The sequence below is a fragment of the Oncorhynchus mykiss genome, chromosome 24 (genome assembly GCF_057628025.1).
Source record: "Oncorhynchus mykiss isolate SJ-2025 chromosome 24, ASM5762802v1, whole genome shotgun sequence".
NCBI classification, from domain to species: domain Eukaryota; kingdom Metazoa; phylum Chordata; class Actinopteri; order Salmoniformes; family Salmonidae; genus Oncorhynchus; species Oncorhynchus mykiss.
The window spans coordinates 17,338,128-17,353,692 of record NC_143045.1 but is presented as its reverse complement, the minus strand read 5'-3'; the positions used below and the strand labels follow the sequence as shown (position 1 = coordinate 17,353,692).

The window sequence follows — 15,565 nt, the reverse complement described above, 5'->3', positions numbered from 1 at the left end:
TATGTCTTCAGGCAGAAATTGAAAACAAAGGGATACAGCCATAACAGGTTAAAGACATGAAGGTCAGTCAATACAGAAAAATTCAAGTCCTTTGAAAGTTTTTTTCAAGTGCAATATTGAATCTGGCTCTCACGAGGACTGCCACAGGAATGGAAGATCCAGAGTTACCTATGCTGAGGAGAGTAAGTTCATTAGAGTTACCAGCTTCAGAAACTGCTGCCAAAATAAATGATTCACGGAGTCCAAGTAAGACATCTCAACATCAACTGTTCAGAAGAGACTGCGTGAATTAGGCCTTCATGGTTGAATTGCTGCAAAGAAACCACTACTAAAAGGACACCAATAAGAAGAGACTTGCTTTGGCCAAGAAACATGAGTAATGGACATTTAAACTGGTGGAAATCGGTCCTTTGGTCCGAGTCCAAATGTGAGATTTTTGGTTCCCAACCGCCGTGTCTCACCTACACAGTAGGTGAACGGATAATCTCTGCATGTGTGGTTCCCACCGTGAAGCATGGAGGTGTGATGGTGCTTTGCTGGTGACAAGTGATTTTATTTAGAATTCGCAGCACACTTAACCAGCATGGCTTCCACTGCATTCTGCAGTGATACGCCATCCCATCTGGTTTGCACATAGTCCCACTCATTTTGTTTTTCACCAGGGCAATGACCCAACACACCTCCAGGCTGTGTAAGGGGCTATTTTACCAGGAAGGAGAGTGATGAGTGCTGCATCAGATGACCTGGCCACACAATTTGAGATGGTTTGGGATGAGTTGGACCACAGACTGAAGGAAAAGCAGCGAACAAGTGCTCAGCATATGTGGGAACTCCTTCAAGACTGTTGGAAAAGTATTCCAGGTGAAGCTGGTTGAGAGAATGCCAAGAGTGTGCAAAGCTGTCATCAAGGCAAAGGGTGGCTACTTTGATTTGTTCACTTTTTTAACTTGTGGTTCCTACATGATTCCATTTGTGTTATTTCATAGTTTTGATGCTTCAAAGTAGCCACCCTTTGCTTATTTGAGCTGTTCTAGCCATAATGTGGTGGCAGGTAGCCTAATGGTTAGAGCGTTGGGCTAGTAACTGAAAGGTTTCTGGATCGAATCCCCGAGCTGACAAGGTAAATCTGTCGTTCTGCCCTCAAGGCAGTTAACCCACTGTTCCTCGGTAGGCCATCATTGTAAATTTGAATTTGTTCTTAACCGACTTGCCCAGTTATATTTAAAATAAAATTGACTTTGTCTTTTACACAAATGGGGCAATCTTCTGTATCTTGAGACAGCACAACTGATTGGCTCAAATGGAAGGAAAGAAATTCGACAAATGTAAAGTAAATAAAAACCCTGGACTAGGTGTCAACTTTTGACTGGTACTGTATGCGTGCATACAGTGCATTCAAAGTATTCAGACCCCTTGACTTCCCAAATTTTGTTGCGTTTTGTCTTATTCTAAAATATATATTTTTTTTTAAATAACTCAGCAACCTACACACAATACCTCAATGAATAAGTGATATTTTTGTGTGTGTGTAATTTTTGCAAATGTCTTTAACATAAACTGATATCTTATTCAGGACGGCAGGTAGCCTAGTGGTTAGAGCGTTGGGCCAGTAACCTAAATATTGCTAAAGCGAATCACCGAGCTGACAAGGTAAAAATCTGTCATTCTGCCCCTGAACAAGGCAGTTAACCCACTGTTCCTAGGCTGTCATTGTAATTAAGAATGTTCTTTACTGACTTGCCTAGTTAAATAAAGCTAAAATAAAAAACAACAAGTATTCCTACCCTTTGCTATGAGACTCGAAATTGAGCTCTGGTGCGTCCTGTTTCCATTGATCATCCTTGCTGTTTCTTCTACTTGATTGGAGTCCACCTGTGGTAAATCCAATTGACGAGATATAATTTGGAAAGGCACACACCTGTCTATATAAAAAGGTCCCACCATTGACAGTGCATGTCAGAGCAAAAACCAAGCCATGAGGTCGAATGAATTGTCCGTAGAGCTCCGAGACAGGATTTTGTTGAGGGTCACGTTTGGGGAGGAGTACCAAAACAGTTCTGCAGCATGGAAGGTCCAAGAACAGTGGATTCCAACATTCTTGGATTAAGTTTGCAACTACCAAGACATCCTAGAGCTGGCTGCCTGGCCAAACTGAGCAGTCAGGGGTGAAGGGCCTAGGTCAGGGAGGTGACCAAGAACCCGATGGTCACTCCAGAGTTCCTCTGTGGAGATGGGAGAATCTTCCAGGACGACAACCATACCTGCAGCACTCCACCTATCAGGCCTTTATGGTAGAGTGGCCAGACAGAAGCCACTCAGTAAAAGTCACGATAGCCCGCTTGGAGTTTGCCAAAAGGCACCTAAAGATTCTCAGACCATGAGAAACAAGATTCTTTGGTCTGATGAAACCAAGATTGAAATCTTTGCCCTGAATGCCAAATGTCATGTCTGGAGTAACCTGGCACCATCCCTACGGTGAAGCATGGTGGTGGCAGCATCATGCTGTGGGAATGTTTTTCAGAGGCCAGGACTGGGCGACTAGTCAGGATGGAGGGAAAGATGAACTGAGCAAAGTACAGAGAGCCTTGTCAGGACATCAGACTGGAGCGACGGTTCACCTTCCAACAGGACAACGACCCTAAGCACACAGCCAAGACAACGAGGGAGTGGCTTCAAGACAAGTCTCAATGTCCTTGAGGCCCAGCCAGAGCCTGGACTTGAACCTGATTGAATATTTCTGGAGAGCTGAAAATAGCTGTGCCGCAACGCTCCCCATCCAACCTGACAGCGCTTGATGGGAGAAATTACACAAATACAGGTGTGCTTCAACAAAGTACTGAGTAAAGGGTCTGAACACTTATGTAAATATAACCCCCCCCCCACCCCAAAAAAAATTATGGTAAATCGTTTTTTGGGGGGGGCTTTGTATTTTATGGGGTATTGTTTGTAGATTGAGGGGGTGGGGAAACTATTTTAGCCATTAGAAAAAGGTTTACCCTCTAGCACAGAGGTGGGTAATTCCTTTCCCCAAGGGCCTTACTGATGTCGCACTTTTTTCCATCCCTGGCAAACACAGCTGTTTAATCAAATTGCATTCTAAACTGAAGATCATGATTAGGTGATTATTAGAGTCAGGTGTTTCAGCTGGGGCTGGGGGGATTTTTTTTTTGTGGACTGGAATTAACCACTCCTCAAATCATATTGGTCACATACACATGGTTAGTAAATGTTAGAGTGTAGCGAAATGCTTATGCTTCTAGATCCGACAGTGCAGCAGTATCGAACAGGTAATATCTAACAACTCCACAGCAAAACCGAATACACACAATCTAGTAAAGGAATGGGATAAGAATATATGGATGAGCAGTGACAGAGTGACTAAGATGCAATAGATATCATAGAATAGTGTAAAATATATACACACTACCGTGCATGCGTTTGGGGTCACTTAGAAATGTCCTGATAGAGCACTTTTGTCCATTTTTAAATTAACATAAAATTGATCATTAATAGTGTAGATGTTGTAAATGACTATTGTAGGTGGAAATGGCTCATTTTTATTTTATGGAATTGACATACGTACAGAGGCCCGTTATCAGCAACCATCACTCCTGTGTTCCAATGGCACGTTGTGTTAGCTAATCCAAGTCTTAGAAAAATGGGGGGGGCTATCCCTATGTTTTCTTTACATTTTCACCTAAAATGACATACCCAAATCTAACTGCCTGTAGCTCAGGCCCTCAAGGAAGGATATGCATATTCTTGATACCATTTGTTAGGAATCACTGAAGTTTGTGGAAAAGTGAATTTATTGCGGGAGAACAACACAATAGATCTGGTAGAAGAAAAGACAAAGACAAAACAACCGTTGTTTTTTTCTACCACCATTTTTGAAATGCAACAAAGGTCCCACTTCCAGCCATCACTCTGGTCATAATTCCAATTGTGTCCACCAGATGGCAGCAGTGTGAAATTCTCAGAAGGGCAATTTGAAGCATGAGCAAACTACATGACATTTAGTGCGAAGTCACCCAGGTACATTTGGGCAAATCGTGAAGTAGACATTTGCATTCATATTACATTTTTCTGCAAGAATATCGTAAAATCTGTATACTTAGACTTCAACTTAGCTTTTCCAGTATTAGTATTCATTATAAGTTTAACATTTGCAAAACACCCAGTTTTCATAACTCTGAATATTCGTATACATTTTTGTCTAAAAGGAAAGGCATGCTGTTGCATAAGGTTAGCAGCTACATTTTGCGACAGATACAGGGTTCCGGATACTCCCGTAAAGCCCAGTTCATTGGCTATCTAGCTAGCTTTGTTTGACCCCGATTGATGTTTATTTGACAAAGTTAGTCGACCAATGAAGGCCGCCTGCGTCGTCGGCATGCAATGAAGGTGTCACTGACCAAATTTGGTGTCCTATAGGATATACTATACTCCTAATGATATAGTGAAGTCTGGTTACGTTCTAGGATCTCTGAAGAATACATACGAACGTGATTTGACTGGTTGAAAGAACGTTTAGGGTTAGATTTTCAGATTCCTTTCTTTGCAAATTGAACGAGTGAAAATACAAAATCGATCGTGTATGCTATATGGACCTTTTTAGGATATGAAAAGGGATTTTCTCTAACAAAACAACACTTCATTTCATCTCTGGGACCCTTGGGTTGATAAATCAGAGCAGGATTTCAGAATGTAAGTACACATTTCACCATCAGAGTGGAATATATCAGACCTATTTTTTCACAGTAATAGCTACTGTAAATTGGATAGTGCAGTTATATTAACGAGAATTTAAGCTTTCAACCGATATAAGACACTTATATGTACGAACATTTGTTGTTTCTCTAAAATCTGCGACCGTCGGGGTGCCTAACCCTGAGAAGTTAACAAACATTCAAATACCATTATAGAAGGTAAAGTAAAAACCCAAACTGGTCCCTGCATCAATACCAGTATATCATAAAATATTATATACCGCCCAGCCCTATTGACACGTACCAACAAACGGGTCCGATCATTCTACAGTGGTCCCTGTAGCGTACTCTCAACCCGGTGTTGACTGGTTTGGGATTAGATTAGAGGAGCCCAGCACAGTTCAGCACTTAGTGTAGGAGAGCAGTATGGAGTGCTATCTAAACAGCTGTGAATCTGCACAGGGAAAGGGAGTGAAATGAAGGTAATTCTGACTGTAGTATTTACCAGTACCAACCAAGTCAGTTTCCCCACTCCATACAGAGGCAATGACATGGTACTGATCTGCTGGTTGGAGGGTCAGTGAGCTCTACAACACATGGAGGTGAGGTGTGTGTTTGTGTGTCTAGCTTGGAACTGTTGAGTCAGCTGCAAATGCACACCACACACAAAATATGCATGGTGAACACAATCTGCCGTACATTCGTCATACAACTAATGGCCTCTTCCACTAGTAGCAGGCATAATGGGATTTGGTGGGCTCTGCAAAGGCTGCGCCTCTCAGCAGTCAAGGGCAGACTAAACCTACCAGGTGTTACATTGTTCAGCTTGAGTGTTAAAAAAAAGAAAAAAAAAGAGAAACGGGGTAGAGGAGAGCGCAAGAGGGAGAAATCAAGAGAAGGGGCGAGACCAACGAGGGAGTGTGGGGGAGTACAGGCTTTAGATTACCAACTCATGTATTCAGCTTTCAGCAGCAGAGAGGACTAGCAGCAAGACCCACAAGTCAGGTTGTTAGATTAGCCTGCTGAAGTACACTTCATGCTTGTGTAATGTATACAAAGCACATTTGTCCAATGTTTAATGCACTAGGTTCAACAAGCAAAAAAATGTATGTTATCATGGTCTGAGCACCAGCATTTTTCAGTGGTTAGAACAGTTGTGTCCCACACAATCAGGTCTGTGCGTATCTGACAGGCTGGATATTAGAACATTTTAATGATGGACCCCTTGCCAGCCCACCCAGCCAAACTCGATACCCAGCCCACCAGGAGCACGCCACAGGGGTGAGTGTATGTAGGGGTGAGTGTGTAGACAAGATGGACAGGTGTGAGCCATTTCCCATAGGAGCCAGCTGCCACACCCAATACAGAGCACAGGGAGTGATTGAGCTTGTTGTACCACTACAGCAATATATCTGCCGACAAAATGTGTTCATTTGATGACGTCTCCATGTTTAGCATATTCAGGAACGTCAGCTGACAATTCCACAGGGAGAGACGAGAAGCTTAGCTATCCCAAAAAGAAACGGCATGGATAAGTTAAGTAACAATCAAGAGTGGAAAAACAAAATACGTGCTTTTCATTGGTTCTGGAAATAAGAATAAAAAATAAAAAAATAAAAAATTCGTAATAGTAACAGCTGATAAAATAGGCCTGACACCTAAGACAAATATTTTTGTTTTCAGAATAAGGCTTCTCACTTAATATGTATACATATATAAATACAATTTACATCAGTGAGGAAGACCTCCAAGAACCACAAAGTTTCTCAAAAAAAGTCTAGTCTTACAAAACCAGCACACAAATGTCTTCCCCGTTCTTTCTCCCTGAACTAACAATCTCTATGGTGACATGTCTTATATATCAGTGAGCAAAATGCATTCTTCTACTAGACTTTCTCTTTCAAAAAGCATCAGCAATTTATAGAAGCTTTCACACATGCCCTGAAGAACCATCTCTCTCTCCAGCTCAATCTGACAGTTGAGTTGAGACAAAAGCAATGGCAGAGTGGAGGAAGTTTTAAATAGAACGGGAACAAGATCCATTTGTGTGCGGCTTGATAACAAACCATGAAGAGGGTGAGGGAGGGGAACAGGGGTCATAGAGTATTGAGGAGGCCGGGGCATGCGGGCAGTCAGCTGGTAACAGTCACCATTTCCCTCCAGTCAGTCCATTGATTTAGATGTAATGACTCAAGATGTCTACCCGGTTTCCCACCAGGGTTCACAGAACACAGATAGAGCGGGACCGGCGGTTGGTCTGTCACACAGATCGGAGTGGGTGTTTTACTGTCAAGAGCCTTCAGACTCCACAATAGATGGAATGCAACAGATGCTGGTCCTCATCGGCCTGGCGGCTCGCATGGAGCAATGGTCCCATACTGGTTTCCTGTAGTGCGTGTCCGGGCATTACATAACGGAGTAGAAGGAGAAGAATGTGAAGAGCCTGCTCAGTGTTCTGATTAAAGAGCATGGAGGATTAGAATCCCAACGGAACACTCAATAGCGATACTGAGAGTTAATTTGGCCCCATGTCTTCGAAGGCTAAACTAAAACCGTTTCAAGAGAATGACGAGTGTTCTGTTATGTCATGTGAATGACCGACACATTCATTGTCTACCGATCTCATTACAGATAAGGTAACAGCACCAACTTAGTTCATCAATGCAAATAAAAGATGCATTGTTAGGCAAACTCTTCCTAACACAATATTACAGATACATTTTCAAAACGCAGATCATTAAACCATTTCAACCGGTTATTTTTCTGCTTCAATAGAGTGATCAGGGGCATGCAACTCGTTTTCCTTCACACGAAGTACATTTAGTGCAACACATTCGGCAGAAAATAGCTTCAGATGACAACAGAAAGGCAATGCTATTTGGCCAGCAGCCACACATAGCTAGCTAAGTAAATTAGCTTATAATGAAAAGGCTAGGTATTTTTTTTGCAAAAACAAATGCATGATCATAATATGTCTAATGTTTATCAGAAAAATGTAGCCAGCTACAAGTGGCTCCACAACAGTCAGAGCTCTGTCTGCTGATAGAATGCCGGTTCGTGAATGTAGATATTTCATTGATAACGAGAGCTTATTATTACAACAAGCATTTTTGATCTCAGTTTACAAAATACATCGTTAAAAACTCATCAAGATATAAAAACAAATATTTTTCATTCCTGCATTAATGTGACCCCAGAAATTAGTGTGTTAATTAAACGCATAACCTTTGACATCTCTCCCCTCCTATAGATCTGAAATCCCCTTACCCCAGGCCGAGCTCAGATACACACACCCCCCCCCCACACACCTTCACCTTCTCTTACACAACTCTCATCATGCATCTGATCTGACACAGGGCTGTGTTAACCCTATCCCCCACCTCAGGAGTTAATTACCAGGTTCATAGACACCACAGGGCAACGGACACCGCAGGGATGGTTACACACCTACCCTGTTATTTCTGGCTACAACAGTGTCCCTGCTATTGGCTTCAACATCGACCCTGACTTACTGCACAGATGAACACATCTGTGTGTGTGTAGAACTCCGCAAATCAATGCCTCTGGGTAACGATTCGCGGGACAACACACATGGGACTGTCTGGACTTCCACAAAGTACAAAAGCCATTGTATACCTCAGACCATTTCCTTGGCCACAAGCTAAAGAGATCTCCTCTGCACTAGGAATATTAGGCTGTGTCATCATCCACATCCTTTGTTATATTCTGCCTCATGCCATCTTTTGGGTTACAGAGGCCAAACTGAATAGTGATCAATAACATTTGAGACAGGAAGGAGGAGATCAATATATTTGGGCTGGGGACCTCAGGGGTGTCTGGGACCCAAGCACCCCACCTAACTACAGATCATTGATTCTTCCTGGGTGGGCCTGATAGTTATTGTTCACCTCAGTTGGTCAGTTTCAAAAATCAATGCACATCTTGTGCTGTGAGTGAGTTGGCATTTTCCTTCACTACATCCATGTCTGTCTGATGAGAACAATGGTAACTACTTGCTAGAGATATGTTGCTTTGTGTCTCTGGAATGGATCGAATGGTTAACAAGGCATAGAAGGTTTGCACTTTGCAGTGGGGCTAGGAAGGAAATGCAATTTTCAGTGTTCACTTGCTTTCCCCACTTTGCTGAATACAGATGCATGTATTGAGCTCATGGGGCTTCTAGCCCACCTAATAAAGACATTAACCAGCCACAGTCCCTGATAGAGTTACTGCTGATGTCACAGGTACTGCTGATGTCACATGGCTGTGTTATTCAGGGTGGCTCTAGGGAACAGATGGTGGTGGATATCAAAGACAGGGCAGCTCAGCAAGTTATTGCAACAAAATTGTGGGTTGTGTTTTAACATGGTTGGTCGTGTATGTGTTACTCACAGTTCGTCTCGTTGCCGTTGTGACAGCACCATGGTGGCAGCAGGGATATGTGGGCGGGGCCAGGGATGGTCGAGCACAAGGCGTGGCTTGCAGCTGCTGCAGTTTCCCCAGTCAGAAGATCAGATCAGTTCAATCTAATGAACACCAGACACACTGACAGTGATGGCGTTCCGATGCACAACAACGACGCCGGCTAACTGGGGGATGGAGGCTCTGCCACTAACGCAGGACTCTGCCCCCCAAAAGCTCTGGCTCCAGGAACGAGACGAGGATTACGCCTGCAGTAGGGTTACCAGTCAGTTCTAAACCGCATCTGGAAAGAGAAAGAGCAGGGAGAATATGAGCATGAGAGAGAAAGTCGAGGGAGAGAGAAAAGGAGCCAGAGCGGTCAGTATTATGCATGACAGACACCACATAGAACTGGGGACGAGAACATTCATATGACAGTAAAGATCATGTGTCTAAAGCAGAGGTGGGCACATTTTTGGGCACAAGGATTGCGTCGTGATTTAGAAATTAAACGGAGGGACACATTTTTGGGGGGACCAAATGTTTGTTAAAATCAATTTGTGGGGCATGCCGAGTGGCGCAGCGGTCTAAGGCAGTGCTTGAGGCGTCACTACAGACCCGGGTTCGATCCCAGGCTGTGTCACAGCTAGCCGTGACTGGGAGATCCATGAGGCTGCGCACAATTGGCCCAGCGTTGCCCGAGTTGAGAGGGTTTGGCAGGCTGAGATTTCCTTGTCCCATCGCGATCTAGACTCCTGTGGTGGGCCGGGCGCATGCAAGCTGACACAGTCGCCAGGTGTACGGTGTTTCCTCCGACACATTGGTGCGGCTGGCTTCCGGGTTAAACGAGCATTGTGTCAAGAAGCAGTGCAGCTTGGCTGGGTCGTGTTTTGGAGAACTCATGGCTCTCGACAGTCACAACTCCCGTACGGACGCAGGAGAGGCAGCGATGGGACAATTGGATACGACGAAATTGGGGAGAAAAAAGGGGTACTTCCTCCAGCCCACGAGACAAAGAAAATAAACTACAATGTGTGCCCCTTTTTACTCCCCAATTTTGTGGGCCCCCTTGGTCTAAAGCCATCTCGTCACAATACTGAGAACCAGAAAGAGATGGAGAGGTCACAATAATGCAGCTGACCTCTTGACTCAATAGACTGTAATATACTTAAGGCTTGGTCAACACAATGTGACACCCAGCAAGAATTCAAAACATCCTCATTTTCATCAGGTGAGTCACCAGTACAACTCTCCCAATAACCCCTCTTCTTCTAACTTCCACCACCAACAACACACTACTCCAGCCCTACGAGGTAGCCTGGTCATGTCACGGTGGCAGTTCAGTCTGGAGCCCTTGGTTCACCCTGTAGGGAGACCCTGACACATGCAGGATAGAGAGATGACCCAGATTCATCCAGCTGAAGGCAGCCCACTTCCGTTCCCATCCCAATGGCTGTCCAATAGAACAGTAGAAAGCAGGACAGACTAATGGCTGACTGTACAGCCAAATCTCCAGGCAGACCCAAACTAATTTTGGGTCTGAATTGGCTGATAACAATACAAATTAAATCAACTGACAAGGGCTTCAAAACAACAGGGCTCAAATAATTATTTTAATAATTCAATCAATCGCCTTTTTAGTCTCATGGTTTCTAATAGAGGTCGACCGATTAATTAGGGCCAATTTCAAGTTTTCATAATCGGATTTAAAAAACCTTTTACACCTTTATTTATACTTTATTTAACTAGGCAAGTCAGTTAAGAACACATTATCTTCAATGACGGCCTAGGAACGGTGGGTTAACTGCCTTGTTCAGGGGCAGAAAGACAGATTTTAACCTTGTCAGCTCGGGGATTCAATCTCGCAACCTTACAGTTAACTAGTCCAACGCTCTAACCACCTGATTACATTGCACTCCACGAAGAGCCTGCCTGTTACACGAATGCAGTAAGCCAAGGTAAGTTGCTAGCAAGCATTAACCTTTTTGGGATAGGGGGCAGCATTTTCACATTTGGATGAATAACATGCCCAGAGTGAACCGCCTCCTACTCTGTCACAGATGCTAATATATTATTATATAATATAATATTATTATTAGATAGAAAACACTGGCATTTCTAAAACTGTTTGAATGATGTCTGTGAGTATAACAGAACTCATATGGCAGGCAAACCTGAGAAAAATCCAACCAGGAAGTGGGACATCTGAGGTTTGTACTTTTTCCGAAGCTTGGCCTACCAAGTACACATTGAGATATGGATGAGGTTGGACTTCCTAGGGCTTCCACGAGATGTCAACTGTCTTTTGAAACTTGAATGAGGATTCTACATTTAAGGAGGGGCTCATGAGACCTGTTTGAGTCAGTGGTCTGGCAGAGAGCCTCTGTCTCATGACGCACGCTCCCGACAGAGTTACCTCTGGTTCCAGTGCCTTTTCTGAAGACAAAGGAAATCTCCGGTTGGAATATTATTGATGCTATATGTTAAAAACATCCTAACGATTGATTCCATACATCGTTTGACATGTTTCTAAAGGACTGTAACAGAACTTTGAGTTTTGTCTGGACGAAGTATCTGCACCTCATGAAGATGGATTACTGGGCTGAACACGCTAACAACAAGTGGCTATTTGGACATAAATGGAACAAAATCAGTCATTTATTGTCAAACTGGGATTCCTGGGAGTGCCTTCTGATGAAGATCAAAGGTAAGTGAATATTTATGGTGTTATTTCTCACTTTGTTGATTCCAAAATGGCGGCTATTCCTCTGGCTGTTTTGGGTTCTGAGCGCAGTTCTCAGATTATGCTTTTTCCGTAAAGTTTTTAAAAAATCCGGCTCAGCGGTTGCATTAAGGAGAAGCATATCTTTAATTCTGCGAATAACACTAGGATCTTTTATCAATGTTTATTATGAGTGTTTCTGCAAAATCACCGGATATTTTGGAATCAAAACATTACTGCACGTAAGGCTCCAATGTAAACAGATTTTTGGATATAAATATGCACATTATCGAACAAAACATACATGTATTGTGTAACATGATGTCCTGAGTATCATCTGATGATCAAAGGTTAGTGATTCATTTTATCTATATTTCTGCTTTTTGTGACTCCTATCTTTGGCTGGAAAAATGGCTGTGTGTGTTTTTCGACTTGGTGGTGATCTAACAATCATATGTTGTGCTTTAGCTGTAAAGCATTTTTGGACACGATGGGCAGATAAACATCTTGTTAATCTTTCATTTGCTGTATTGGACTTGTTGACCTCTATGGTAGGGGGCAGCATTCGGAATTTTGGATGAAAAGCATGCCCAAATTAAAACGGCCTGCTACTCGGGCCCAGAAGATATGATATGCATATAACTGGTAGATTTGGAAAGAAAGCACTAAAGTTTCCAAAACTGTTAAAATACTGTCTGAGTATAAGAGCACTGATTTGGCAGGCAAAAACCTGAGGAAACCAACAAAAAAAAACTACTTCCTGAATGGATTTTTGTAGTTTTCTATTCAATGCCATTACAGTATCCATTGACTTAGGAACTGCCAATTGATTCCTATGTCTTCCACTAGATGTCAACAGTCTTTAGAAATTATTTCAGGCTTGTATTTTTATAAATGAGGGAGTAAGACCAGTCTGAATGAGTGGACCCTACCGTGTCGCAGAGCTTTTTCATGCGCAATCCCGAGAGTGCGCATTTCTTGTTTACCTTTTATATTGACAACGTTATTGTCTGGTTGAAATATTATAGAACATTTAGGCTAAATGGATTTTGTCTGCCTGTTTTGACTGCGTTTGAGCATGTGGATTACTGAAGAAACCGCAAACAAAACAAACGTTTTTTGGATATAACTAGAATTTATTGTACAAAATTAACATTTACTGAGTAAATTAATGTCTTCTGATTGCCACCATATGAAGATCAAAGGTAAGGGATTAATTCTCGCTCTATTTCTGTGTTTTGTAACACTTCTGCTTGGCTGGTTACTGTTTGTAATAATTTGTCAACTGGGCTGTGTTTTGGGCTAGGTATGCTTTCGCCGAAAAGCATTTTATAAATCTGACACCGTGGTTGGATTAACAAGAAGTTAATCTTTAAACCTATGTAAAATATGTTTTGTTTTCTGAATTTTTATAATGAGCATTTCTGTATTTGAATTTGGCGCTCTGCAATCTCACTGGATGTTGGCGAGATGGGACACTAGCATCCCACATACCCTAGAGGAGGTTAATGTGTGAAAGTTACATATTTCTAAAGAATATTTTAGAATTTCGCGCGCTGCCTTTTCAGCGGAACGTTGTCAAGGTGTTCCGCTAGCAGAAACCATGAGCTAGAAAGGTTAAACTTATCTTATAAAAAAAATCAATCAATCATAATCACCAGTTAACTACACATTGTTGATATTACTAGTTTATCTAGCGTGTCCTGCGTTGCATATAATGGATGCCGTGCGTATTTGTGAAAAAGGACTGTCCAATGTGTACCTAACCATAAACATCAATGCCTTTCTTAAAATCAATACACAGAAGTATATATTTTTAAACCTGTATATTTAGCTAAAAGAAATCCAGGTTAGTAGGCAATATTAACCAGGTGAAATTGTGTCACTTCTCTTGCGTTCATTGCACGCAGAGTCAGGGTATATGCAACAGTTTGGGGCGCCTGGCTCATTGCAAAGAATTTTAGAATAATAATGACATAACATTTAAGGTTGTACAATGTAACAAGAATATTTAGACTTAGGGATGCCACCTGTTAGATAAAATACAGAACGGTTCCATATTTCACTGAAAGAATAAACGTCTTGTTTTCGAGATGATAGTTTCTGGATTTGACCATGTTAATGACCGAAGGCTCATATTTCTGTGTGTTATGTTAATTTTAAGTCTATGATTTGATATTTGATAGAGCAGTCTGACTGAGCGATGGTAGGCAGCAGCAAGCTCGTAAGCATTCATTCCAACAGCACTTTAGTGCGTTTTGCCAGCAACTCTTCGCAAGCACAGCACTGTTTATGACTTCAAGCCCATCAACTCCCGAGATTAGGCTAGTGTAACCGATGTGAAATGGCTAGCTAGTTAGCGGGGTGCGCACTAATAGCGTTTCAAACGTCACTCGCTCTGAGACTTGGAGTGGTTGTTCCCCTTGCTCTGCATTGGTAACACTGCTTCAAGGGTGGCTGTTGTCGATGTGTTCCTGGTTCGAGTCCAGGGAGGAGCGAGGAGAGGGACGGAAGCTATACTGTTACACTGGCAATACTAAAGTGCCTATAAGAACATCCAATAGTCAAAGGTTAATGAAATACAAGTGGTATAGAGAGAAATAGTCATATAATAACAACCTAAAACTTCTTACCTGGGAATATTGAAGACTCATGTTAAAAGTAACCACTAGCTTTCATATGTTCTCATGTTCTGAGCAAGGAACTTAAACATTAGCTTTCTTACATGGCACATATTGCACTTTTACTTTCTTCAACACTTTGTTTTTGCATTATTTAAACCAAATTGAACATGTTTCATTATTTATTTTAGGCTAAATTGATTTTACTGATGTATTATATTAAAATAAGTGTTCATTCAGTATTGTGTTAATTGTCATTATTACAAATGAGTTTGTAATAATCGGTCGACCTCTAGTTTCTAAACATCTTAACTATTACTTAATTTTATACAAACTCAAAGTAACAAGGACATGAGTGCTTCCAAGCATACAGGAAAACATACTACACTCAGGAACCAATTGATACTTGGGGTTAACCTGAGTTTACAACCACGGCCATCCGCCACGGTAAGCCTCTTAGTCTACTGGGAGCAGGATCACGTCGTCTCACCCAGACCAGTAAACAAAACACAGCTGTTAAATGCTAAGGGGGAATCTCAAAGTATTTTTCTTGATTCCTGGGCTTCTTCTCCTTCAATGCATTCCTCGTGTCCCTACTCCTCATTTCCTTCTCAACAACGACAGAGGTAAATGACGAGAGCATTGGAAGAGAAGATCAATTCCAGCATTTGCTTCAACATAGCACCCAGGACAAGGTGACCCAAAGGCACAGGGCCCTGCGTTGACTAATATTTGTGTCTTATTAGGATCCCCATTAGCTGTTGCAAAAGCAGCAGCTACTCCTCCTGGGGCCCACACAAAACATAATACAGAATGACATAATACAGAACATAAATAGACAAGAACTGCTCAAGGACAGAACTACGTACATTTAAATTTTTTATTTTAAAGGCACACGTAGCCTACATATCAATGCATTCAAACTATTTTGGCAAATAGGGGAGAGGCGTAACTAGGTCGGCCGATTTATGATTTTTTATTTAACCTTTATTTAACCAGGTAGGCCAGCTGAGAACAAGTTCTCATTTACAACTATGACCTGGCCAAGATGAAGAGACAGTGCGACACAAACAACAGAGTTCCACATGGAATAAACAAGCATACAGTCAATA

The 15,565-nt window shown here is 42.1% G+C and overlaps 1 protein-coding gene across 4 annotated transcripts in view; it reads right to left on the bottom strand.

Annotated features, from left to right (window-relative positions):
• Positions 1-15,565, bottom strand: part of LOC110503872 (lissencephaly-1 homolog A) — an 83,637-nt gene that overhangs the window by 42,347 nt on the left and 25,725 nt on the right. For all 4 annotated transcript variants that reach the window (XM_036962036.2, XM_036962034.2, XM_036962037.2 and 1 more), the window contains exon 2: positions 9,102-9,414. In XM_036962036.2, the coding sequence (XP_036817931.1) occupies positions 9,102-9,133 (32 nt within the window). In that variant the 5' untranslated portion in view covers positions 9,134-9,414. The remainder of the gene's footprint in view (positions 1-9,101; positions 9,415-15,565) is intronic.